We start from the raw sequence: 26,371 nt of genomic DNA, 5'->3' as shown, positions 1-26,371 counted from the left end.
ATTTAACTATTAACATATTACATATTGTTGAAAATTCTATAAAATAATATTAATAGTTTCGTAAATAATCGCTCCTAAAGGAAAAAAATGTGCGTCCCCCCCTTTAACTTTTGAACCATATGTTTAAAAAATATGAAAAAAATCACAAAAGTAGAACTTTATAAAGACTTTCTAGGAAAATTGTTTTGAACTTGATAGGTTCAGTAGTTTTTGAGAAAAATACGGAAAACTACGGAACCCTACCCTGAGCGTGGCCCGACATGCTCTTGGCCGGTTTTTTTTTAATATATACGTCTGATAATAAATATGGATTAGCTCGAGCTTTTATTGCTTAATGGACCAGAGTCTCAAAAACGTGGGTGGCCTTCGTGTCATTGAATTAACACCAATCGCACGCTTCTCATTCTTCTAAATAGTGGTGTTTACCCCGGCAATTTACTTCGCGTGCTAACGTGCTTACATTATTTTCGGCTGTGCGCCTTCGTAGGTGTACTATATAAAATACGTGTAGAGGCAATAAAATGCAAAGAAACAAGCTTAATAAGTCTACAAGGTCTACAGAAGTTCGCTTTATGATTCAGACTCTGTAAGGCCGGCCTAAGTTGTCGCATACCCTAAAAAGTAAGGTTTTTACATAAGTACCTACAGTACATAGTCTATGTGGAAGAGCCATTGTAACACCTTTGTATCATGGTGCAATAAAGATTGATTGATTGATTGTTTAGCTATAAGCGTAGGCAGGCAAGCATAGAATATTACCACCGTCACCACATACATAATTATGTTGCTAATATACGAATTCGCGCACCACGACCTTGAAACTTTTCACTAACGGATCGAATAAACCTTAGCCCCTACAATTTTCAAATTTGCCGCTTTTTTAAAGTGACATTTGCTTGGCCGACTATAGTATGACTATAGCTTTCTACTGTATGAAACTACCCAAAATTATTAAAATTCAAGTAATCATCCGCATCCTAACATTAGAATAGAATGATTTTTTATTTAACATCAGTTTGGACAAATATAACAAAGATAAATACAACACAATCTACTTAGATGTTAAATTGGGAGCCCACTCAGCATATTGCCACGGCATGCTCAATTAATTACTCAAGCGCACGGAGCGGAGCCGAGAATGCCTGAATCGAATAATTTCTACCGTGTGCAACGACACTTGTAGCAGAGCAGACTTGTCAATAATTCACTTATTTAATTTCTGAACTGAAAGAGTATGTCAAAGGGAGTTGTCACTGTCAGTTTGACAGCCTGTTGGCCCAGTTGAGCCAGTTTTGTCCACTATTGTAAAGTTGTAAATACACTCTATTTAATAAATATAATAAAGAATTTTATGCTTTACGAATTTATAAAAACAGACTCGTTGGTAGCCAAAATAAATACAGTCAAAGAGATAAATAAAATGTCATATAATGTGTTAAAACCCGAACTAGTGTGGATTGACGGGAGGTGCTACAGAAACACTGATACATTTGTCGATATAAATACCTTCCAGGAACACGATTTATATGAAAACGGTAATAAAACCTACGGTATTATACCATTCCTAAGTTAGGAACAAAGTTAGAGTACTAAACCCTCTAAGTAAAAAGAGGTATTTCATGGTAACACCTTACTTGCTTACAAACTTATTTGCTTTATCTTGTTATTTGCTTAGGCTGTTAATAAGAGAGTTGAGCATTGGTCTGAACTCTGACTACAAATACCTGACTGTGACTAGTTGTCAGTTGTCATACCATAGCAAAGACAAAATTAAACAAACTGTAATGATGTAAGTTACCAATTGATACATTATTTTTGAATTTCAGATACTGTTTACAAAGACAGTGATGAGAATGATGAAAATGACAATATCGAAGTAGTGGAGCTTGATGATTCTAGATATAGTACAAGTTTTCATGTTTCCAAGTAAGTATTTTTGTCATACTTAAAAACTGTATTTTTTAATTGTCTACAGTATATTCAGGTGCCAGGTGCTAGCATTTGAAAATGTAAAGCTACTTTCCCTACATGTGGCATAGCCGTGGGACAGCCTGTAGATCTTTTTATGCCATTAGCAGGGAGCGTACTTTTCATGCCGATGACATTAATCTGACGTCACGCTCCGTATAGGGTGATCCCAAATAGTTTTATTGTAAATTATTAATCATTAGTCGTCAATCATTTTAATCGTGTACAAATTACTTCAAATACAGTAGTCCATTTACATGTGGCATAAATAATACCTACTTGAAATGTGAAACGTGAATAAAATTATTTGATTTGTTTTTATACATAAATTTAATTAAATAGTATTGTTAACAACACATTACAATAAATACGTAGAAAAGAGAATTCCTCTCTAACGTAAAGCACACCATCCTTCTTGCATTCATTACCATGCAAAGAAATTCATAACTTAAAATGATTAATGACTAATGATTAACTATTTACAATAAAACAATTTGTGATCACCCTATATGGAGTGTGACGTCAAATTGATGTCATCGGCACGAAAAGTACGCTCCCTGGCCATTAGATAATTTTTCATTGTGTTTCATTCACAGACATTACCTTGGTTCAATTATTGGGAGGAAAGGGTATACAAAAAGCAGAATTGAACATGAAACTAAGACAGAAATCAGAATACCAAGGCAAGGAAAAGAAGGAGATATTACTATTCTGGGACCCAGTGCTACTGTAAGGTTTTCAAACTAAATGCAGAGAAAAAAATATATTTACCTAATTAAAATATCAAATCACATTTCACTTACTATTTGGAGAAATAATGAAGTGATGCCAATGAATGCCTAATTAATTACTGATTGCATTTTTGGCTATAACATTATAATTTATGTGATTTATTACTTAAAATAATTTGCATAGTAGATAAAACCTCTAATAATTTACAGACAAATTATTATTATAAAAGTATTATAATAAAACCTTCTTATTATAATACTTTGTACTTACAATTTATTGTAGTCTTCTAGAAGGTAATTTTTATTTTAGAGTGTGAAGACTGCCAGACGGCGAATCAATATGATAGTGATGTCATCCCGTATGAAACAGAAGCCTACACATTTCATATCAATACCCATGAATAAGGCAGATATTGTGAACAGATTCATACAATTTAAGGTAATTAATTATTATTGGTAGTGAAACGTGAGGCAAAGTCTTCGCGCAGCAAACGGGCAATGTAGACGACATTGCCTTCACCAAGGCAGGTCTGCTTGTTCTGTGTGGACACTGTCGACTCTCTGCTTGCGTATTTTCAGGTCGGTGTTGGGTCTAGCTCATAATTAAGAGTGGAGCGTCCAAATTAGGTCTTAAAATCTCGAGTATTTTGTTGTTACGTAATGGCCATGCTTGGTATTCATTGAAATAGAAAATAGTTTAAGTTTTAGTGATCTTATACGAAACGGTATACGTTTTTATCCAAATCCATTTATATTATTTTCCAGGAACTAGTCCTCCGCGAGTGCCCAAACCGCGGGATAGAGGAATCCGTCTTTATCCAGCCTAACAAAGTTCATTTGACGATGGGAGTTATGTGCTTGATGGATAGTGAAGAGAGGACTTTTGCTTCCAAACTTTTGACGGAAGCCAAGGAGAAAGTCATTATGTGAGGGTTTTGCCTTTTTGTATATGTTTAGTAAAAAAACAAAAAATGTAGTGTCTAAATCAAAAGTTTACGCTTTAAATCAATACGGGTACAACTAAAGCTGAAATTCCATTATCAGATATAAGCTTACGAAACATGGGAAAGGTTTAGAAAATTGTTATCATAAATCAAATAAATACTTGTAGGATTTATTTTATTCTACCTATTGCTTTCGTAAACAAACGATATTCATCCCGATTCATCACTTCCCTCTATCTCTCTGTCTGTGTCTTTATGCATGCTTAGATCTTTAAAACTACGCAACGGACTTTGATGCGGTTTTTTACTGGGTAGAGTGATTCAAGAAGAAGATTTACACATAAGTATAATATCCGTGCGAAGCCGAGCCGTTTTCCTAGTTAATAACAAAACTGTGAACTTTATAAGGTGGGCTTTACATAGTTGAAACCTAAATATGAATACATCCTTATTTTTCAGGCCCCTCCTACAAGGACACTTGCCTTTAAAAATCAAAGTAAGAGGTTTATCCTACATGAACGATGACCCTAAAGATATAAATGTTCTGTATGCGAATGTTGAAGAAGAGTCTAGTTCTGGCGTCCTTCAACAGCTGGCTAATGAAGTGATGGCGTACTTCAGTCGAGAAGGTAATTAAGTAAAACTGTATAGTTGTGCTATTCTTGAGAATCTTGAGAACATTCTCATTTTACTATGGAGAGTATTCTCGTGACAGAACATTTCCCATCCAAACGGGAGAATAGGCTAGTTTCCTATGCTTAAAATAAAATATTTTATGCAGTGCACAAAATAAAGCACCACATAATTAGAAGAAAAATATGGACAATATAGTTATGTATAAACATAATTTCTATAATAAGCCAAAGAGAAAGGTATAAAGTAAATGAATTGACCGTGACCTCACTCCTCAGTATTGCATAGTAATTCCATATTAGCAAATCGTTTTGACAGTTCTTAAGAGCCCTTTCATCTGAAAAATAGAGAAATCGCAACCGAGCGCTTAATCATACCGTGTGTGGTATCAAATTAAAGAGCTTTCCGAGTATGTAGTTTACAATTATATAACATATTATAGGACTTCTTCTACTTGGTCTAACAAAATATGAGAAAATGTCCAGAAGTGGTAATAATTGTGAAGGGGAAGGCTCGTTTTCAAAAAATTGCCAAAAATATATAATAGACATTTATAATCACTAAGGCATAAGAGCAATTTGAGTAAACGTTGCAGATTATTTTTTTACGAAAATAACTCCGATGTGATGTAGATTTCCAAAGAAATTGTCTCTTAATTTTAGGTAATTTCTGAAAAAAATTCAATTCGTCTTAGCCTTGTTTACTCTTTTTAAAAACCTTATAATAAAAACTTTGGAAAAATCCCAGACCGCGACCTAGTGGACCGATTTTCATGAAACATGGCTAAGAACACTCCCGACTAACTCAGCTTTCAGACAAAAAAAACTAAATCAAAATCGGTTCATCCGTTAAAGAGCTACGATGCCACAGACAGACACACACACAGACAGACAGACAAACAGACAGACAGACAGACATACACACAGACAGACACGTCAAACTTATAACACCCCTTCGCTTTTGCGTCGGGGGTTAAACATGTAGTCTGAGAAGTTTGTAGTACAGGACATACACGTATTATAAATTTACCAGTTTCAGTAAGTATTCCAAATTATCCAAATTTTACAAATAAGATCGACTAATCCAGCACTACACGCGGATTTTCCTAAACGTGCATCAGAAAAAAATTCGTAATTAATTTAGTAAGTAAGTTTTCTAAAATCCAGTCTTATAAGTATCAAGTTAATAAGATGCTCGATACATTATTTTGACGTTTTTCGCGAAAGCAGCCTTAAAAAGAAGCTGATTTGACTAGTAGGGAACTAGCCTATGTTCTCGGAAAAGGCACGACTCTCAAAGCAGCTCTAAAATTTCACAGATTATATAACAAATATTTTGTACAAGACATTATTACCCAAATTGACTGAGTCCAACGATAAGCTCTAGAAGACCTGTGTTGTGGGTAAGAGATGCAAACTGTCGTCTGACCATTCCTTACGTTATTCCGATTTTGCTGGATAATTTCGTATTTCTATTTTAGGTTCTTTCGCTTGCTAGTAACCCAAATGGCAAACTACATATTATTATTTTCTAGGTTTCATGAAGAAAGAAGAGTGGGATCCTGTTAATGTCAAACTACACGTGACATTGCTCAATTCCAAGTACAGAAATGAATCTTCTCAAGAAGGTTCTTCAAGGAAAAGAGAATCCTTCGATGGGTCGCAGATTCTTAGTAAATTTGGTGATTACGAATTCGGTGTGATGGAGTTGAGTGAGATACATTTATCGCAACGACATGCTCTTGGTCCTGATGGGTATTATCAGCCCACTTTTGTTATATCTATACCATAGTTTTATGTAAATAATAAAGTATTTCGTAAAAAAATATCTTTTTTATCATTGAAATCAACGATAATTTTCAGAAAGTGACGGTCATAAATACCTATCCATTGGCAGTTTTCCAAATATTATGGCATTTATAGCTGTTGTTGGTAGTGGTGACCTGTGCATGATCATATCTATAGTAAGAAGATATTCAATAGGAAATGCCGACTTTTGAAAAATGTCCACCCTCGAACTTCTGAAGTACAGCATGTCGGTAAGTATTTAGGAATAAGTTGTGTTAGCCATTAGAAATTTATCAATGGCAAATTTTAGACTAGGTCCTGTCATACAAAAAATGTTAAACTATGTATGGCTCACGGTGCTACAGTTAAAAATATAAATAATTTCAAATAAGAACAGAGTTTCACTTGTTTTATGCCGTTCAATTTACAGTTAAAACAAATTTAACTACATCAAGGAACCTTCGCTTCGCTCTTTAGCTTCTTAGGCTCCGTTGAAATAGTCGTTGAAGTAGTTACCTATATCTAAAATCACTATAACTTGCTATAGATATAGTTATTTTTATTTACTATAAATTTACACTGGCAACACAGCTCCGGGCTGGCAGTTTTTACCCGAAAAATAAAAAAATTTACGTAACACAAAAGTCAATACGTTATGTAATATTGGTATGGTATCGAGGTATTTCTGTCGCTGCAAGTAGGTATGTACGTAATATTATTCTATCTAGAAACTGAACCAATTAGTAGGTAACTATTCGCAAGTACTATGCATTTAATGTAATTTGACACAAGATTGTAGGTTATCTGTCTCTGCGTCTTAAAAGTAGACCAGTCAATGCACTGCGCATGCGCGGAAATTGTGTGTAAACAAGATAACCGGAAAAATATTTCTGTAGAAAACTCATTGGAGGAAATCTTTTTAATACTGTAATGAAACTTGTGTAGGCTTCCGAATAGGTGAGTTATTTCAGTTATCCTTCGTAAAATGTGCTCCTCCTTTAACTAAATCTTATACTATTAAACGAGCAATTCTTGTATATTTATTTATTTATTTATTTATATATGCCGACGATCTCGGAAACCGCTCTAACGATTTTGCTGAAATTTGTTATGTGGGGGTTTTCGGGGGTGAAAAATCGATCTAGCGTAGCCTTAGATCCCGGAAAACGCGAATTTTCGAGTTTTCATGAGTTTTTCTTTCGCGTTTGTAAACGTAAAATATGGTCCTTAATTTCGCCCCGCGCGCATCGATTCCGCTTAGCTCAGTCGTACGAGGTCGGTCTAATGTACGCAGATAGATCGTAGGTGTCAGGGTTTCGAATCCCGGCCAGAAATTAAGTTTTTGTTTTTTGTCTTTTTTTTTGTTTTTGTATTTATAAGAGTTTTTTTATCTAAAGACGTGATATATTAAAATAGAACCGAGCGAAGCTCGGTCGCCCAGATATTAATATCAATTAAATGTGAGAAGATAAGTTGATTTCTGCCTTTTCAATTCAACGATGAAAAATAGCTTGTATACTCGTATAGGAAAGTAGGTAATTAAATAAACTTAGGTACTTAACTCGAATTACCGATTGCTCAACTATGGATACCTTATTACATATACTATTATCAGTTATCCAACCAATATTTTATTTAATAATCTCTTTACTCTGTTATCAGTATCACTAGTTTTTATAAATATAAATAAAGTATAATATAGAAGACTAAAATATTAGCTAGAACTATTACCCTCCCCAAATCTAGAAATATATCGTAAAAGAACTCATTAAAAAATATTTTATTTAATTAAGTAAGTTACATATTCAGATAATAAACTAACGTTAACTTATTAATTTATATAACATAAACAGGTAAGTAGCATTTTGTTATTTGAATAACCTAAGTATATGGTATACCCGGTCAGATATCTAGCCTGTTAGATCCCACAAATAGGTACTTTAACTCGTTTGACAGCAGTGACCAAAGTTTGTTCACCTCCCGTCACTTGAAACCCACGCGGTTAATACTATTCCACTTTTTGGACCAGTCGCTACGCTCGTGATTTATTTTTAGAATATAAGTAGGTACACAATGTAGACAACATTTTACCTTATTAAAACAATTCAAGAACATTGTTAGGTGTGTGTGTGTGTGTGTGTGTGTGTTCCTGATTGATTACTAATGCTGTCAACCTGTGATTAACTAACTGAAGAGATCATATAATTAAAAGTATTAAAACCTTTTTTATTCTTGTATCTTGTAAATTATCCTAAATAATAATAATTCGTTGATTAAATCGTTTCAGAAATGGACGGCGACCACGAGAACAGTGATCTCGATGAAGACACAGAAATTACGCAACTTGATGACTCTCGATACAGCACAAGTTTTCATGTTTCTAAGTACCTACTTAAACTATTATTTATTTTTTCTACTCCCGAACTGTTATTCGTCATTTACAGGGTCGTGCACAGATCTTTAAAAACCCTACATAAAGGTCTATTCCCCAAAGCCAGCCTCCATCGACTTTCCGCGCATGCGCGCAGTATCGAAAAAACTGAAAACGCATTGTTTGGCTCTGTAACCATGGCAACGACTTATAACGACACTGCGCGCGTGCGCGGGAAGGCTTTGGGCAACCGAACTGACAGTGCAAACCTTTGCGTCAAAATACAGGAAACAGTGTGAATTTCATGAAAGTTATTCAAAAAAACTAAGTGCATGGTCGTTAGAAAAAGTATTGTATGCAACGGTGTTTAACTGAGTCAAAAAATACTCGTGGCGTCAATAACAATTTTCGGCTTCGCCTCAAATTGTTACCCACGCCACTCGTCTTTTTTGACCTCCTTTAAACGCCTGTTGCATAAAATACTATTTACTATCGTTTATTAAGCCTTAACATTTTAAATATAACTAGTACTTCTTCTTTAGATGTAGTTTTTAAAAGGGCTTAATACTCTTTTACGGCCCGACTAAGACATTGGTCTAAGCGCGACAGCGGTGAGCGGCAGCCATACGTGCGAATTAAACGTCCCATCACTGTGTCTCGCTCCAATGTATGGCCGCCGCTCACAAGACCAATGTCGTGGCTGGGTCGTAATACTGGTATTATCTAGACACGAAGTTCCTTCACACTCTATGATTACAGTTAGCTAGAATTAATAATTGAATAGCTTCCACTATTTTTGTTCCGTATCCTTTCAAAGCTACCTACTGAAGTTATACTAATATACAGGGTGTCTCAAGACTATGGGACACGCAGGGGAGGAACATAGATCGTAGATCTACGATAAAAATAAAATACCTAAAGTCTTCTGTCAGCTAAATACCCCTTCTTTTAAATATTTTCGTCGGTATACTTCCCAGACGAAGCAATTCATTCTTACGCCGTGGCTTGCGTGGGCGACGGTCGCGCGACGGCGATGCGACGCATACGAAATCAAACCTTATCGATATGGAAGTACGAGACGCGACGGTGACGGTCGCGCGACCGTCGCCCACGCAAGACACGGCGTTAGAAAAATCTTTAAAAATTAAATACCTAAAGTTTTCTTCCAGCAAATTACTCTGTCTACGATATTGATGGTACTTCCCTTCATATCCCATAGGCTTGGGACGCCCTGTATTTATTATTCGAATGTCATTTTAAACCTCGATTTCAGGAAATATTTTGGAATAATAATAGGAAATGAACAACAGACGAAAGATAAAATTGAGCAAGACACCAAGACGGAACTGAAGATTCCTGGAAATGGCCAAGACGGAGATATCACTATACTGGGACCAACTGCTGCAGTAAGAATTGATGAAAATCTAGCTAGCATAAGTACAAAATGTATCATGACGTCATGACGATTTTTTGCGATTTATGACGTCTGGTGGCGCCACCATAACCGACCGTTATCATTGTCAAATCTTATACCTACCGGCTACCTTAGCGATTTTTTTAGCTCCCTCCTTTCTTTTATACCAACACATGCAAGCATTCTTCTTACCTATAACGGTTGTTGCAGAGGCGACCTGGCGTCGTCTATCCTAAAGCTGAGTTCATGCGCGGATCCAGGGGGGGGGGGGGGTCATGGGGCCATGACCCCCCCTGGAGCCTAGGTTGGCCATCCAAATAGACCACGTGACCCCCCATCTGGGGCCTGGGCACGAAGCTGGATCCGCGCTTGGCTGAGTTTACACCTGCAAGTTATTGTTGCAAGTTTTGAAACAAAGGTATATGCAAGAAAGAGATGCAGATTCTTGCCACTCACTCTTACCCATAGTTGCGTCTCAAAATTTGCAGCAATAACATGCTGGTGTAATTATAAACTCAGCTTAAGATCTAACCTAACCTTTCAGTATGCTTCTGCTATTGGGTTTTGATGTGGTTTTGATACGATGCATTCGAACTGAAGCAGTTAGGCGAGGGCAAAACATTTCTTAGCATTGCTACGAGCAATTAGGGTTGGCACAACTCGACTCTGTGTGAGACACCACAGATAACATAATGATTTGAATTTTGAAAGGAATACTTCAGTGTTGTACCTACATTAAAAAGGAACAACATGATTTGTCCCCGAATTGCGCTTACATTTCGGTTTTGTAGGAATTGACCTTTCTGTACATAGTCCATTATGTCTGTAGGTAATTATCGTGTCATGCACTAATCACAATGATAATTGTCATGGTCGTGTCAAAACTAGTTCAAAGCCATAACAAAATATAACATCACAATGTACTATTATAATATCTTACCCAGTATAATTATGTTCTCTTTTAGAACGTGAAAGCAGCAAGACGGCTAATCAACAAGATAGTTGTGTCGGCACGCATGAAACAGAGTCCTACGCATTTCATATCAATACCTATGAATGTGCCGGAAATCATGGATAATTTTACTCGATTTCAGGTAGGTTAACCAAAATTTAGTTAAACGAATTCATTAACCCTACCAAATTAACAATAGTTATTTGTTTTACAAGGGGGCAAAGTTCTTGTTTAACCGCACGTGCCAATGCTCAAGATTCCACTTTTTGAACCACTCGCTATGCTCGCGGTTCAATATTGGAATCTTTCGCTTGCTCGGGTATCAAGGCACGAAGGTTAAACAAACTTTGCCACCGAGTGAAACACATAATTTTCCACCACACCGACACGAACAAAATGCTAACTATAAAACATCAAATGCAATTTTGCTATCTGTTTTCGAATTGCAAAGTAAGCCTTTAACAGTTGGTGTGGTGAAAACAGTATTTTGGCCTGATCACTTCCACTGTCAGAAAACCTAGGTATTCCGACAGTGAAAGTCAAAAAGTTAAGTACAGCAAATCATAGTTAGGTCTTACCGAACTTTGATGAGCCCCGCCACATGTGCGTGGTGCGGCGCCGCAACGCAACAATCTGCCGCAACCACCGTAACGCAAAAATTTAGGATTTTACAGTAACATAAATACCTAATGGATTAGCATCATAAATAGTAGCTCTAAGTGCGTAACTTCATGCATCTCAATTCTTCTGCCAGGAATTTGCTTTTTCAATATGAATATGCGTTTCAGGAAGCTGTCCTTCGCGACTGTCAAAACCGCGGGTTACACGAATCTATCTTTATTAAGCCCAGTAAAATACACCTTACTGTGGGAGTGACATGTTTAACGGATAGCCAGGAAAGGGCTTTTGCTTCCACCGTCCTTACAGAGGCTAAGGAGAAAGTTATAATGTTAGTATTTGTATTTTATTTCTTTATTTGTCTTAATTGCACAATAGCTATTTAAGCAACAAGTGCGGAAATCTTGTTTATTTCCCGGTAACTTCCGACGTCCTACGCTACCCCAGTAACCCCACCAAGCATAAAATGTATTATTATGTCATGTCATGAGGGCAGGTATGAACGAAAAGTCGCATCATTTTATTTAAATGATTTATTAATATTAATATACGGTTATTACATGGCTACAACCTCCAAGTTAGCGGATTCGAAATAGGCAGTGTTTGATTTATATAGGTACTAGCTTTTCGCGGCTTCACTCGCGTTAGAATGAGACAAAAAGTAGCCTATGTCACTCCATCCCTTCAACTATCTCCACATAAAAAATCACGTCAATTTGTCGCTCCGTTTTTCCGTGAAAGACGGATAAACAAACAGACACACTTTCCCGTTTATAATATTAGTATGGATTATAAGATTTTTCACGTTATTTCAGTCCACTGCTTCAAGATCATTTGCCTTTAAAAATCCGAATTAAGGGCCTATCCTACATGGGCAACAATTCTGGAAATATAAACGTCCTTTATGCCAAAGTTGAAGAACACGAGTCAACACCCGGTATCGTCCAGCAGTTGGCTGACAAAATCGTGGATTTTTACAGCAGGAAAGGTAATGAGGCTATCGAATTGGTAATTCACGTATTTCCATTAATTTCTTTGGCACTTACGTTAGGGCTGATACAGACGCACTACAACTCAACTCAATTTGTAGACTGATGTTGCAGTTGGCCTGCATGGCCATTGGCCATTTTTAATTTTAAACGCTACTAGTAGATCTCTTTCTCGTTATTAAATAAGTAGTAATTATGTAAATATGTTCATGTAAATAAAGTATATAAAGAATAATAAATATACAATCAGTACCTAGTCTGTAAAATATCAATATTTCATTTAAAAAAGCACGTTTTTGAACTCGATTGTATTTAAATGAAAATGTTAAAAATTCTAGATATAATTATTATGTGAGGTGTTTTATTGAACAAAAATTATAAAAATAATCTATTCCATCAGCAATGTTTATTCCCGATCTAAAATTAAATTATTTTCAGGTTTGATGAATAAAAATGAATTTGGCCGAGACAGTGTTAAATTGCATGTAACGCTCTTAAACACCAAGTATAGGAAATCATCGCCAAACGGAGGACGCCGAAGAAGAAACAAGCGGATTCCTTTCGACGGAGCAGACATACTTGATAAGTTCGGCGACTTCGAATTCGGTGTGTTAGAAGTCACTGAAATTCATTTGTCTCAAAGAACTTCATTTGGGCCCGATGGGTATTATGAACCTACTTTTAAAATATCTATTCCTTAACACATTTTGACGTTTTGACCTATCATATGATATGATATGTATGTGTTGTGGAGATGTTTTTTTGATGATGAGTTTTTAATTAACTGGCAATGGTGCAATATATTTTTTATTGAGTGTTTTATGGGAATGGGATTACATCACCTATTATCATCACGTAAACGTGTTTTAATCTATACTCTACTCTGTTTAATTATATTGCTGAAAGTATATTATATTGATGACTTAACACAATGCCTTTGTTACTTCTAAATAGGTAAGTAGGTATTTGGTTCTGGCATATTGAAAAAGTTGAAGAAATCCACTTAGGGAACAAATTCTGTTTATCGCGTGCCAGCTTTTTTATTTCAAATTCAATAATAAAGTCTCCAACTGACACAAGGAAGTTTTATATCGTACGTGCCTCTGCGACGTATGGGCACTGAGCGCGCTAGAATTCTATTAGTAACCACATAATCTTTTTCTCAAAAAGTAGATGTAAGGAGTCTCTTTCCAAAAGGTTTTATATCTATTTTTTTATTGTGTGTGTATCTCAAACTCCAATCTTTAAATCGCTTCGGCAAACCATCGCGATTTAATTTACACTTATTTGCAATATTTGACTTCCGCCTCGCGTTCCATAATGTACAATTATATGTATTTGTATAGGTACATTTTTCGAAATAGGTGCCTATGGCACTGGTCCCACCGCGAGCTAGTAAGCTATGAGCTATCGGCTATATGTTCGTTTTTATAGCCAACAACAAGACTTACCTACTAGAAATAGTCGCACTTATATTTTCCTCCTTTTAGCTGATGACCATAAGGTGTTGTCGTACCAAAAAAGCATTTGAGCAACTGTTCATGTATTACGTTGGAAAAATTTTGAAAAGTTTTTATAAATTATATAAATTGGAACAAAACAAGAAATAAAGGTATAAGAATTTTCGAAAATGGAAAATTACTCATGTCTGAAAACTTCCCAACACACATCAGTCTTGATATTCAGATTAGGACCCCTTGAAATTGAAATGCCTACAACCCCTACACCGTGAGGGTGATTATTTAGCCGGTTTAAATGGCTTCAACGGGCGCGGGCCGAGTTCCCTCAAAGACGGTAATCCCGCATGAGGGTACATGTTCCTATTGTCCCGCGAGTTTGGGACAGCTAGCTGGGATAGCTGCACGCTTAGACAAACTGATAATCGTTTACGCTCTGTGGCGAATGAAAGGCGCTGGGTACCTAGCCAATGAACGAACGGTAAGTATCTCCGGTCCGGTATCGGTTCTATCGATTTTCCCTATTGTTGCGATTTATTTAAAGTTTACAGTGTTACACCAAAACACTTATAATATGTGGTATACGTACATTAATTAATAAACAACATCGCAGTTACAAAAAATAATGAGACAATTATAACATTTATAACAATAAAACTTAACTTAAAATTTATTATGATTCGATAATCTGCGTCGAAATATTATAATCACGGTCTATATCCCGGTCAATATAAGTCTAATTGTATGCATCTGCGTCGAAATATCGGGAGCTCGACAAAAATCAAAAAGGTAATCACGGTCTATATCCCGGTCAATATAAGTCTAATGAAAATAACCGTGAATCATTCAAAACACCTACATTTATACCTAACAGAGATATCAAAGACTATATCACATCAATGCACCTTAGGAATTTCCTGTAAAATGCACCAGTACTGTCGGCAAATACGTCAACATCATCCGACTCTAATAGAGATAGAGAGATATTATCATATTCATAAGCGACTGTGACTTTGGAAAGGCATCCTTTAGTACCTATATTGAAGAGCGATAGAGAAAGATAACTACGAAGGGCGCGCTTAAGGGGCAGAGGCCAATCACCACCTGAGTTCGCCTTAGAATTATCATTAAACGGTCCTATGAATTCATCATAAATCAAAATATTCATCTTCTTCTTCCTCGTTCCCTCAATGCTGAGGATCGCGACCACAAGTAGCGTGTCTCCATTGAACGCGGTCATAAGCCATGTGGACTGCACGGTATAGGCTGCCGCCAGTCGACTTCTTCACACAGTCAGACCATCTCTTACGAGCCCCACCCCAAGCGCGTTTACCATTCATTCGCCCCAAGATGATACACTTCTCCATATTATGCATTGGTGATCTCATGATGTGACCGAAAAATCTAAGGGTTCGCTCCTGGCATATTTTGGAGAGGCGTGTGGTGATATTAAGTTCTTCCAAAACAGAGATGTTAGTTCTTCTAGCTGTCCAAGGTATACGTAGCAGTCTTCGCCAGCACCACATCTCAAAAGCGTCAATCTTAGCCACGTCACAGCTTTTTAGGGTCCAAGTCTCGGCACCATACATAAATATCGAGAAGACAAGTGCTCGAACCAATCGCACTTTAGTTTGACGTCGGATTCCTCTGCTCTTCCAAATTTTATCGAGGTTAGCCATAGCACTCTTCGCCATACCGGCTCTACGGCGTATTTCGTCAGTGCTGCCACCGTTGCAGGTTATCAACGACCCAAGATACATAAACTCGCTAACTTTTTCGTACTGGCGAAGTGCGTCGGTAACTGGAAGTATATTTGCCCTGTCAACTACCATTATTTTAGTTTTGGAATGGTTTATCTTAAGTCCGAGCTTAGCGCTTTCATCTTCAATTCTGTTCAGAAGATCCGCCATCTCTACTTCACTCGACGCAACTACTGTCGTATCGTCTGCGTACCTCAGGTTACTGATCAATCGACCTCCAACTGAAACACCTCCTTCCCAGCCGTCAAGTGCCTTCCTCATGATCTGTTCGCCGTACAGGTTAAAAAGCTTGGGTGACAGAATGCAGCCTTGACGGACGCCCCGGTCTGTATGGAAATAATTTGATTTCTGATTCTCCAGCTTCACGAAGCATGAACCCTCAAGGTACAGATTCTGTATTAGGTAAGCAAGGTGTTCAGGTACACCCATCTCCACCAGCACATCAAACATGACCTTCCACTGAACACAGAAAATATTCATAAATAATTGTTAAATATTACTCCCATACAAATAGACAGAGCAGAGCGCTATTTATTACTGGTTTCCTTTGCACAAATAACCTGGTAGCGATAAGGATAGCATCCCCTATTCCAGTTTACAGGCGAGTAGACTTTATCGGCCGGGTTAGCCCACAGATGCCGAAAGACTTTACGGGAAGTGGAAAATGGCTGATTTAAACTATGTAGGGTGCATAAATTGTTCAGCTGGTTCACGTTTGTTAGGAACTGTTAGGGCATTTCACATAGAACGATTCGATAGCTATGGGTGAGATTTGAACATACGGCCTCTGGATAGATACTTCCGCGCTCTGCCAACTGAACTACTAAGACTTCATCCTTAGTCAGCGAATCTTTTCACCATGGGTTGACAATTGACATTATACGTCTAAGTATACCATACTTAACTCTACATTATTCCAAAGTTTCTCCCTGGGAAAATTAGGAAAGTCTGGCGGCTCTGGGCTCTTAGTCTATAAGTATATGTCAGTGCAAAAAAATGATGATTCTTCAAAAAAAAACGTTACATTTGATATTGTCCTATCCAATCTATATTATTTCTAGTGCCAATATTTGACGCATCTAAGTTCGAATCACTCCATACGCCGCAGTAACTAGTTTGATGTGGCTAACAGCTAATATTTTTTTACTTTTGTGCAGTGATTCACAGACGTCGTGTCAGGGTGAAACAGAGTGGTTGTAAATATGCAGCTAGTTAGCTAGGAGATTCCCCTAGGTCGACACAGTTTCCTACTTTGCGTCACGGCAGAGATTTTATTCTAATCTATGACTACGCACTTCGACTTACGCTTTCCATTATAATCAAGATCTACGCGTGAAGCGTGGTTGTGGGTATACTGGTCATATTTTACACTGGTTTTTCTACAACGATGCGTTTTGAATTGTAGTGAACAGCTTTGGCAGGAAGCGGGCGGGGTGGCTCGGTGGTTCGGAGGCTCGGCGGCGGCAGTAGCGGCCCGTTGCCTACGCGACGCGCTCGTCAGGACACCCTGTATAAGCTCGCGATGACAACCTTCACGTACGTAGTGCGCGACTAAAGGATTGTAGATATTTGGACCAGAGTTGTGGAGACCTGGTAAGTTGTTTCAAATATTTTATTTAATTTTAATTCAGATTATTTGGAAAGTGACTTTGTTTAGGAAATGGCTAAATCTTGATTGAAGATACCATCTTACGAATATATTAAGCCAGGATAATCAAAAACCTCAGCGCTACTATTTAATTAAGACTGTTCAATATTCATAATGTAAATTTAAACCATTTAAATTATGAAATTTATTTAATGAATTCTGTGACAGTACCAGACTATGGTTTGAATAAATGTGGTAACTGAAAATGAATAACGAGGAAAAGGGGAGTGAAACAGTAAAATAAATCGCGGTCTAAAGCGTAAAAAAGGCCCGGTTCCCCTTCAGCCTTTTCAAACGTAATATCGTACCCAAGTGCTCATTAACTGGTGAGCGTTGAACGAAAGTTAAGTAAAACATTTTTTACTGGATTCAAGGCTTTTGCGCTACCTAATAAAATAATGGGATTAAAATACTACGCCGTTTACAACCCCTTTTCTTGAGCGCGTTGTGTTACAAAATCATAAGTATCTGGTTTTGTCTGTAGTACGGCTTCGTTAATCGCGCTTTATTGTCGGTATTGTTCGTGATTATTTACATACATAAACTCAGGCCTGTATTACCAAACGGGGTAGACAGAGCACATGAAACTGGTCAAGTTTCAGCGCCACTCTTGGTAATTAAGGGTTTGAAAGAAAACGAAACTTTTTCGTCACTATTTATCAACAAGAAAGCATACCAGCTTTGAATAAACCATTGTAAAGATTGGACAAGGGAATAAACATTGTGGTAATATATGTTACGTGAGACTGCGAGCTATTGGGAAAGAACGTTATTACGTGAGACAGATTTATGGACTCGTGGCCCCGTACTCTTAGCACCTCGTAGCGAGACGAGATAATTAAAACAACCAGCATTCGTTTCAAGTTCATCTAAGTAAAATATTTTTTAAGAAAAAAAAACCGCCGCCTTTGGGGTTCTGGTAAAAGCTACTTGCGAATGTTGGATTATGTAGAAATGTGTAGATATTTTTTTAAACTGCTTTAATTATTTGATGGCAACAAAAATCAATATACGTATACCGTTAAGGTTTGAGGAATTTCCTCAATTCCTCATGAATCCGATTATAAGAAATCGAAGGTTGACAAAATTTGACTTGAAAAGTCAATATGCTTAACAAATATAACTAAATAAATGTTACTGTTCTGAACTTAAATGCATGCTGTTCTAATAAAAATACCAAAGTCACTATAAGTGTGCCGTTCAGATTTGAGGAGTTCGGTTCTGACGATCATCTGCAGTTCCACTGCACCAAATGTCACTATTCTGAACGTAAGTGCATGCTGTTCTTATAAAAATACCAAAGTCACTATAAGCGTGCCGTTCAGATTTGAGGAGTTCCGTTCTGACCATCATCAGGAGTTCCACTGCACCAAATGTCACTGTTCTGGACGTAAGTGCATGCTGATCTTATAAAAATACCAAAGTCACTATAAGCGTGCCGTTCAGATTTGAGGAGTTCCGTTCTGACCATCATCAGCAGTTCCACTGCACCAAATGTCACTGCTCCGTACGTAAATGCATGCTGTTCCTTTAAAAACACAAAAATCGCCATATGTATGCCTTTCAGATTTGAGGAGTTTCCTCGATTTCTCCAGGATCCCATCATCAGAACTGGGTTCTGAGAAAAATGGGACCAATCTGTATGCATGTACATTCAATCAAAAAAAAAAATTCAAAATCGGTCCAGTAACGACGGAGATATCGAGGAACAAACATTAATTCAATTCAATTCAATTCAATTCAAAATATCTTTATTCATGTAGGCCTAGTTACAAGCTCTTATGAATAGTTCATTACATATATATTATGATCTTAATCTAACCTAATTATCAGAGCAATTTATTGTTGTAAATTATTGTTCATAATAATATTGAGTCTATAATATACAATTTCATATAAAAATAATCGTTAAACAAAAAATATATAATTAGGTATATGTATATATAAAAATACATGTCTAGAATATTTCTAGGAAAAATCCAATGTCCAAAAAAATACAATATTAATTTCATCAACAATAATAATAATAATAAACGTAAAAATAAGAAACCATTTCGAATAACAATTAATCCCACGTTGTTTTATCATTCATGTAGTCTTGTGTTGTATAATAAGCTTTGGAAATGAGTACACGCTTTACATGATTCTTAAATTTATTAATTGATAAGTCAGTAATATGATTCGGAAGTTTATTATAAAATCGAACACAATTACCCATGAATGATTTTTTAATTTTACAGAGCCGTGTGAAGGGCACCGCGAGTTTATGTTTATTTCTAGTATTTATATTATGTACATCACAGTTTTTCTTAAAATTACAAATGTTTTTATGTACATACATAATATTCTCATAAATATATTGACAATGCACTGTCATTATATTAATGTCCTTAAATTTATCTCTAAGTGAGTCTCTATGGTTCATTTTATATATTGCTCGAATAGCCCTCTTCTGCAGAATAAATATGGTATTTATCTCTGAAGCACTGCCCCAAAGTAAAATACCATATGACATAATGCTGTGAAAGTAACTAAAATAGACTAATCGAGCTGTTTTCACGTCTGTTAACTGACGGATCTTGCTCACTGCAAAAGCTGCAGAACTAAGTCTATTCGAGAGGTTTACAATATGGGGACCCCACTGAAGTTTAGAATCTAAAGTTATACCAAGAAAAACTGTACTATCTACCAGTTCTAATTCCTCATCCTTCACAACGACACTTGTTTGCTCATTCCTTACGTTACTATTAGTGACAAACTTAATACATTTAGTCTTTTTTTCATTTAATAATAAATTATTAGCATTGAACCAGTTCACTACTTTAGAGATAGCATTGTTTACATCACTGTGAGCTTGTTGCTGTCGTTTGAGTTTGAAAATAAGTGAGGTGTCGTCTGCAAACAATACTATATCATGGTGGGTCTTTACAAGGAATGGCAAGTCATTTATGTAGATAAGGAACAGGAAAGGCCCCAATATTGATCCCTGTGGTACACCCATAGAGACCAATGACCCAGTTGATCTCTGTCCATTGACATCTACCCTTTGTATTCTACCATTTAAGTAGGACTTGAGTAAATCTAGTGCTGATCCTCTGACTCCATAATAATGTAGTTTCCTGATCAATGTTTCATGACAAACACAGTCGAAGGCCTTAGATAAATCACAAAAGATACCTAAAGCATCTTGTGACTCCTCCCAGGCATCGAAAATATGCTTAATTAGCTCAACACCAGCATCGGTTGTCGAGCGACCCCGTGTGAAGCCAAATTGCTTATTATGCATTAAATTATTAACGTTAAAATGTCGTACTAATTGAGAAAGAACTAATTTTTCAAATATTTTACTGAAAGTTGGCAGCACAGATATTGGTCTAAAGTTAGTGGGGTCAGAGTGGCTGCCGGATTTAAATAAAGGAGTTATTTTGCTATGTTTCATTAGATCAGGAAACTCGCCGCAGTCAACACTGTTGTTGAATATAACTGCTAAGTCAGGCGCTACAACCTCAACTAAGGATTTTACGGCATGGACGGAGACCCCCAGAGGTCACTAGTTTTTTTGACATTAATTGATTTAAATGCCTTTACTATATCTGAGGTACAAACATGTTCAAAATAAAGGTCTCTACAACACTCAGGAACGTTTTCCTCTAATAATGTGACGGCAGATAAGGGTGATGAATTTAAATCCTTAGTTGTGAATGCTGGTATCTCGGTGAAAAATTTTTCGAACTCTGTTGCTACTTCAAAATTGGAATCTATAATTTTGTTATCAATATTCAGTTTAATATCTTTTACTGCGTGTTTCGAGCGACCAGTTTCCACATTAATTACTTTCCACGTTGCTTTAATAATGTCAGAGCTATTTTTTATTTTATTACTAAGATAATTTCGCTTAGCGATATGACAATCTATCTTGAACTTCTTCGAATATTGCTTAACATGTTCTTTAAATTCATCACTCGTATTAAACCGCCGTTCTTCATACAAGGCATACAATGCACGTCTTCGTTGATGTAACTCTGCAGTAGCCCACTCACTAAAAACTGATGCACCACTAACTACGACCGATTTTGAAGTAAATATTGCATTATAATGTTGCAGAAAAGTGTGAAAGAATGAATTATACATACTATTAGGACTCATATCGGAAGACAGGGAGGGTAGCGCCTGAACCAAACTTTGCTTCATTCGTTCCACGCGGTCGGAGGTTACTGGTACAAAAGTTATTTGTTTTCTCAAAGTATTTTTCCTTAATGTCTCAAATACTATCAATTGGCCTAAATGGTCTGATTCTAAGTTGCTAATTACATCTTTAGTAGTAGGAAAAATATCAGTGAAAATATTATCTATACAGGTGGCACTAGTGGCAGTCACTCTAGTAGGCTCCATAAAAATATGATTGAGATTACATGATTTGAAAAGATTCAACAATCTGATACTTATTGTTGAATTTTCCAAGATATTTACATTAAAGTCGCCGCATATAAGTATTTTTTTACTAGAAGATGATATTTTAAGTAGCACAGATTCCATAATTTTTTCAAAAGTTTCAAAATTACTTAATGGCGGCCTATACACACAGACAACAATAAATTGCTCCAATTAAAAAAAAATTGAGGAATAGAGAACCACCTTCTTTTGAAAGATTTGAGGCGGTGGTAAAAATATAAATTTAGAAAAAAATGTGTTATAGGTTACATAGGTACTTTGACTAAAATGCGGCCAGCAAAATTAGGGGAATTTAGGAATGATTACGAGCTGTATTAAAAACGATTTCTATGTAATAAAAACGGTGTAACTATATTAGTCAATACTACAACATCTATAACCAAGCAATAGTAGGTACTTATTGGTGAGTAAGAAATTCATGAGTTTGAAGATTATTTATGAATGCACGAATGAATTAATTCGGGAATTAGAGATTTACTCAATTTCATAATTATAAGGTTGGAGATTTAATTCTAGTTTATATTTAGCTAAATATGATTAAATTGATTAAGGTAATGCGAGTAGATAACCCTTACTCATAGCAATGGCAATTTCATGCTATAAATTGTACAGGCAAAGGATTTAAGCTCCGGTCATTATCCTCTTAAAGGACGCCTACGTGCTAGGCGTGAAGATAATGACAACGCTATAAGCTCAACCCGTATTTTATTTTTTGTTGTCCGAATTCGGAGAAATGTGGTACAGTCCGTCGAGATACTGTAGAAATTAAAAAAACGACACTGTAGTGTCATCCCTTTCAAATCAAGAAGGCAAAAGTATGAGATCGACACGCTAATACCTTATTATTGTCCCAGAGCTGTAAGAACCTCTTTTTGACACATGACAGCGCCCACAAAACGTAAACTCGCGCAACCTAATGTTTTAAATAAAATCCTGTAATAATATTTAAAAAAATCAAGTACTTAAAAACAATATTTCGCTTACTTTAAACATAATCTAACACATGTTACATTTTTGCGGATCTTCGTTAGTGAGTATTTTACGATATTAATTTATCACGCAGGATTTTGCTTATTGTGTCATTTATCATTCATTTTTAGGGTTCCGTAGTCAACTAGGAACCCTTATAGTTTTGCCATGTCTGTCCGTCCGTCCGTCCGTCCGTCCGTCCGTCCGCGGATAATCTCAGTGACCGTTAGCAAGCTGAAAGCTGAAATTTGGTACCAATATGTATATCAATCACGCCAAAAAAGTGCAAAAATAAAAAGTGGAAAAAAATGTTTTATTAGGGTACCCCCCCTACACGTAAAGTGGGAAGTGATTTTTTTTTCATTGCAATCCTAACGTGTGATATATTGTTGGATAGGTATTTAAAAATGAATAAGGGTTTACTAAAATCGTTTTTTGATAATATTCATATTTTCGGAAATAATCGCTCCTAAAGGAAAAAAAAGTGTGTCCCCCCCTCTAACTTTTGAACCATATGTTTAAAAAATATGAAAAAAATCACAAAAGTAGAACTTTATAAAGACTTTCTAGGAAAATTATTTTGAACTTAATAGGTTCAGTAGTTTTTGAGAAAAATACGGAAAACTACGGAACCCTACACGTAAAGTGGGGAGTGTTTTTTTTTTCATTGCAATCCTAACGTGTGATATATTGTTGGATAGGTATTTAAAAATGAATAAGGGTTTACTAAAATCGTTTTTTGATAATATTCATATTTTCGGAAATAATCGCTCCTAAAGGAAAAAAAAGTGTGTCCCCCCTCTAACTTTTGAACCATATGTTTAAAAAATATGAAAAAATCACAAAAGTAGAACTTTATAAAGACTTTCTAGGAAAATTATTTTGAACTTAATAGGTTCAGTAGTTTTTGAGAAAAATACGGAAAACTACGGAACCCCTACACGTAAAGTGGGGAGTGATTTTTTTTTCATTGCAATCCTAACGTGTGATATATTGTTGGATAGGTATTTAAAAATGAATAAGGGTTTACTAAAATCGTTTTTTGATAATATTCATATTTTCGGAAATAATCGCTCCTAAAGGAAAAAAAAGTGTGTCCCCCCTCTAACTTTTGAACCATATGTTTAAAAAATATGAAAAAAATCACAAAAGTAGAACTTTATAAAGACTTTCTAGGAAAATTATTTTGAACTTAATAGGTTCAGTAGTTTTTGAGAAAAATACGGAAAACTACGGAACCCTACACTGAGCGTGGCCCGACACGCTCTTGGCCGGTTTTTATTTTTAAACTAGTGCTTGCTGTGGCAGAGTCTGTCATTTCGCTTCAAATGACATTTCAGTAAGTTGATAGAAATCGTATATTTGTTTAAGCGCCTAGGGCCTTATAGGGCCTAATCGATTCAACCAATTCGAAATTAATCGTTAGATTTGGCAAACGATACGTCTTAGCCACATCGCAACATACTTTAAAACAAATGTGTCAAAAATGTGAACTTACAGATCCGGGACAATAGGTATTAGCGTGTCGATGCCGATATTATCTTTCTGTCACATTTATTAATAATAGCTTAAGATTGAAAGTGGCATCTACTTGGTCACTCTCGAGCACTGGTACTTTTTTTACAGCCTTAGTGCGATTCACATTATCCGATCCGATATCGGATGTAGGAAGGATTTCAAAGGAAAATATCAAAGATGGCGGCGTAAATATATGGGATATCGGTCTGACATCCGATATCGTGTCGGATAACGTGCAAACGCACTTATTGTGTGTCCCAGTGCTAGGCCAAGTCCCTCGTCCTTTCCAATCCTCCCTGTGCTGGCCAAGATGTTGCCATTTCCGCTGGAACGCATCCAAGTCACCCCGCCACCTCTTTCTCGGTCTGCCTCTGATATACTTATAGGTCTGACTTTTACCTTCTATGTAAGAAAGCGCTTTGCTTCTTCTTTTCTTATGCGCACTCCTAAGGCACATCTCGGACACTGGCGATCAAATATATGAAAGAGGCGCGTTCCTAGTACACATTATAAGCTCGTGTAGGTGAACGTGTACCATACTTGTATGAGTAAGATATGACAGGTAAACTGGTCGCGCTTTTGACAGGTAACCGAGAGGGGGTGGGCGGCACTTTCAACGGGGAGCGGGAGTGGCCATACTGTACGATAGTACTCTTTATTATATGTACTGTGGCCGAGGAGTGAAATTCCTTGCCCGCGTCTATATTTTCCAGCTTATATAACCCAGCAACCAAGGGTGAAGGGTGGTTCAAAACAAGACTGAACAGGCACCTTCTGGGCGAGCTCCACTGTAGGCCACGTTTTCGCCTCGACTGGTCTGTGGTCATCAGTAAGCCCATTAATAGTAAAAGAAACGGAACGACACTACAATGGCGCCTCTATTTAATTTGTATAATTTCTTGTTGGACTGTACATTACATCAGTCTCAAATGACGCAATCGTTATCCTCTTCGTATTACGGCATTGCGGAAGACATTTAGACACCCCGCTTATCGGATTCAAATGTTTATAAGTATATAAACGCGGCTTCGGGTTGTTATTGGAAACATTTATTTATAATGTTTTTTCTTTTTTAAACTCGATGCTGTTTTGATGACCGGTCTGGCGTAGTCGGTAGTGACCCTGCCTGCTACGCCGCGGTCCCGGGTTCTAATCCCGGTAAGGGCATTTATTTGTGTGATGAGCACAGATATTTATTCCTGAGTCATGGATGTTTTCTATGTATATAAGTATTTATATATTATATATATCGTTGTCTGAGTACCCACAACACAAGCCTTCTTGAACTTACCGTGGGCCTCAGTCAATCTGTGTAAGAATGTCCTATAATATTTATTTATTTATTTATATAAACGCGGCTTCGGGTTGTTATTGGAAACATTTATTTATAATGTTTTTTCTTTTTTAAACTCGATGCTGTAATTAGTCAGTAGCTACTGAATCTTACGGCATGTATAGTAACACTTCGTTTTACTTTTGTTTTTTTCTTTGAAAACATTTTTATACTTACAATAAATTACTGTAAAAATCTTTTGCTGTCATCCTTTAGAACCGGTACAGTCGAGTTTATAAATATGTGTACATTTCTTCACCTTAACTCGTTGCTATAAGGTGAAGAACTCGACTGTACCCCGCTCGGCGGGTTCTCTGTTCGTAGTCGCTTTCTTTTACAAAGTAGGAAAACGCTGTGATCGGCTACGAGCGAAGTGCTACAACTTAAGACGATACGGTAGGGGTCAATTCTCCATACAAACGCTCTCGACTATTTCCTCCCTGGTTTTTGAAGATAGAGCAATGATTTTTTCAACACAGATTGTTATTATTTTTATCTGTGTCGGACCGTTTTGATTTTTTTGATATTCTGCTTTTTAAGCTACTCTAAGCCAATCAAAAAAATCCAAAAACGGCCTTTTTCATTGTGATGAAAAAGGTGTGATACTCAAGATTGGTAACAATTAACCAAAAAAGCTAAACGGTCCGACATAGATTATTTTATTGTTATTCAGCGATTGATTAAGTTTTGAAGAAGGAAAGAGTCGAGAGCGGAACCTCGATTTTAAAGATTTTTTTGAAATATCTTTTGACTGAGGTTGTTCTTAATGGACAATTTTTTTTCGATAAAATTAAATCTAGTTAATAACACTTGTATATTTAACTAAA

At 36.5% G+C, this 26,371-nt stretch overlaps 2 protein-coding genes across 2 annotated transcripts in view; both read left to right on the top strand.

Moving 5' to 3' along the window:
- Positions 1-1,285: 1,285 nt before the first annotated feature.
- On the top strand, positions 1,286-13,250 carry LOC125227027. The gene is made up of 14 exons (XM_048131219.1): positions 1,286-1,535; positions 1,827-1,926; positions 2,565-2,697; positions 3,010-3,138; positions 3,465-3,625; positions 4,103-4,272; positions 5,811-6,066; positions 6,241-6,314; positions 8,351-8,447; positions 9,708-9,840; positions 10,814-10,942; positions 11,589-11,749; positions 12,234-12,406; positions 12,846-13,250. The coding sequence occupies exons 1-14, from the start codon at positions 1,352-1,354 to the stop codon at positions 13,106-13,108; spliced, it is 2,163 nt and encodes a 720-aa protein (XP_047987176.1). The 5' UTR covers positions 1,286-1,351; the 3' UTR covers positions 13,109-13,250.
- A 3,935-nt stretch (positions 13,251-17,185) lies between these two features.
- Positions 17,186-26,371, top strand: part of LOC125226775 (schwannomin-interacting protein 1 homolog) — a 103,746-nt gene continuing 94,560 nt past the window's right edge. Inside the window, exon 1 of the mRNA XM_048130860.1 lies at positions 17,186-17,217. The gene's annotated coding sequence lies outside the window, so the exon portion shown is untranslated. The remainder of the gene's footprint in view (positions 17,218-26,371) is intronic.

The sequence above is a fragment of the Leguminivora glycinivorella genome, chromosome 6 (assembly GCF_023078275.1).
Source record: "Leguminivora glycinivorella isolate SPB_JAAS2020 chromosome 6, LegGlyc_1.1, whole genome shotgun sequence".
Lineage (NCBI taxonomy): Eukaryota > Metazoa > Arthropoda > Insecta > Lepidoptera > Tortricidae > Leguminivora > Leguminivora glycinivorella.
Note: the sequence above shows the minus strand (reverse complement) of the source record. Positions and strands in the feature narration are given on the sequence as shown.

Excerpts from the sequence above, each read along its gene's own strand:
- LOC125227027 (XM_048131219.1), top strand. The coding sequence starts at position 1,352 with ATGCTTTACGAATTTATAAAAACAGACTCGTTGGTAGCCAAAATAAAT. Across the intron at positions 1,927-2,564 it reads ACAAGTTTTCATGTTTCCAA|ACATTACCTTGGTTCAATTA; the intron begins GTAAGTATTTTT and ends TTTCATTCACAG. Across the intron at positions 2,698-3,009 it reads TTCTGGGACCCAGTGCTACT|AGTGTGAAGACTGCCAGACG; the intron begins GTAAGGTTTTCA and ends TTTTTATTTTAG.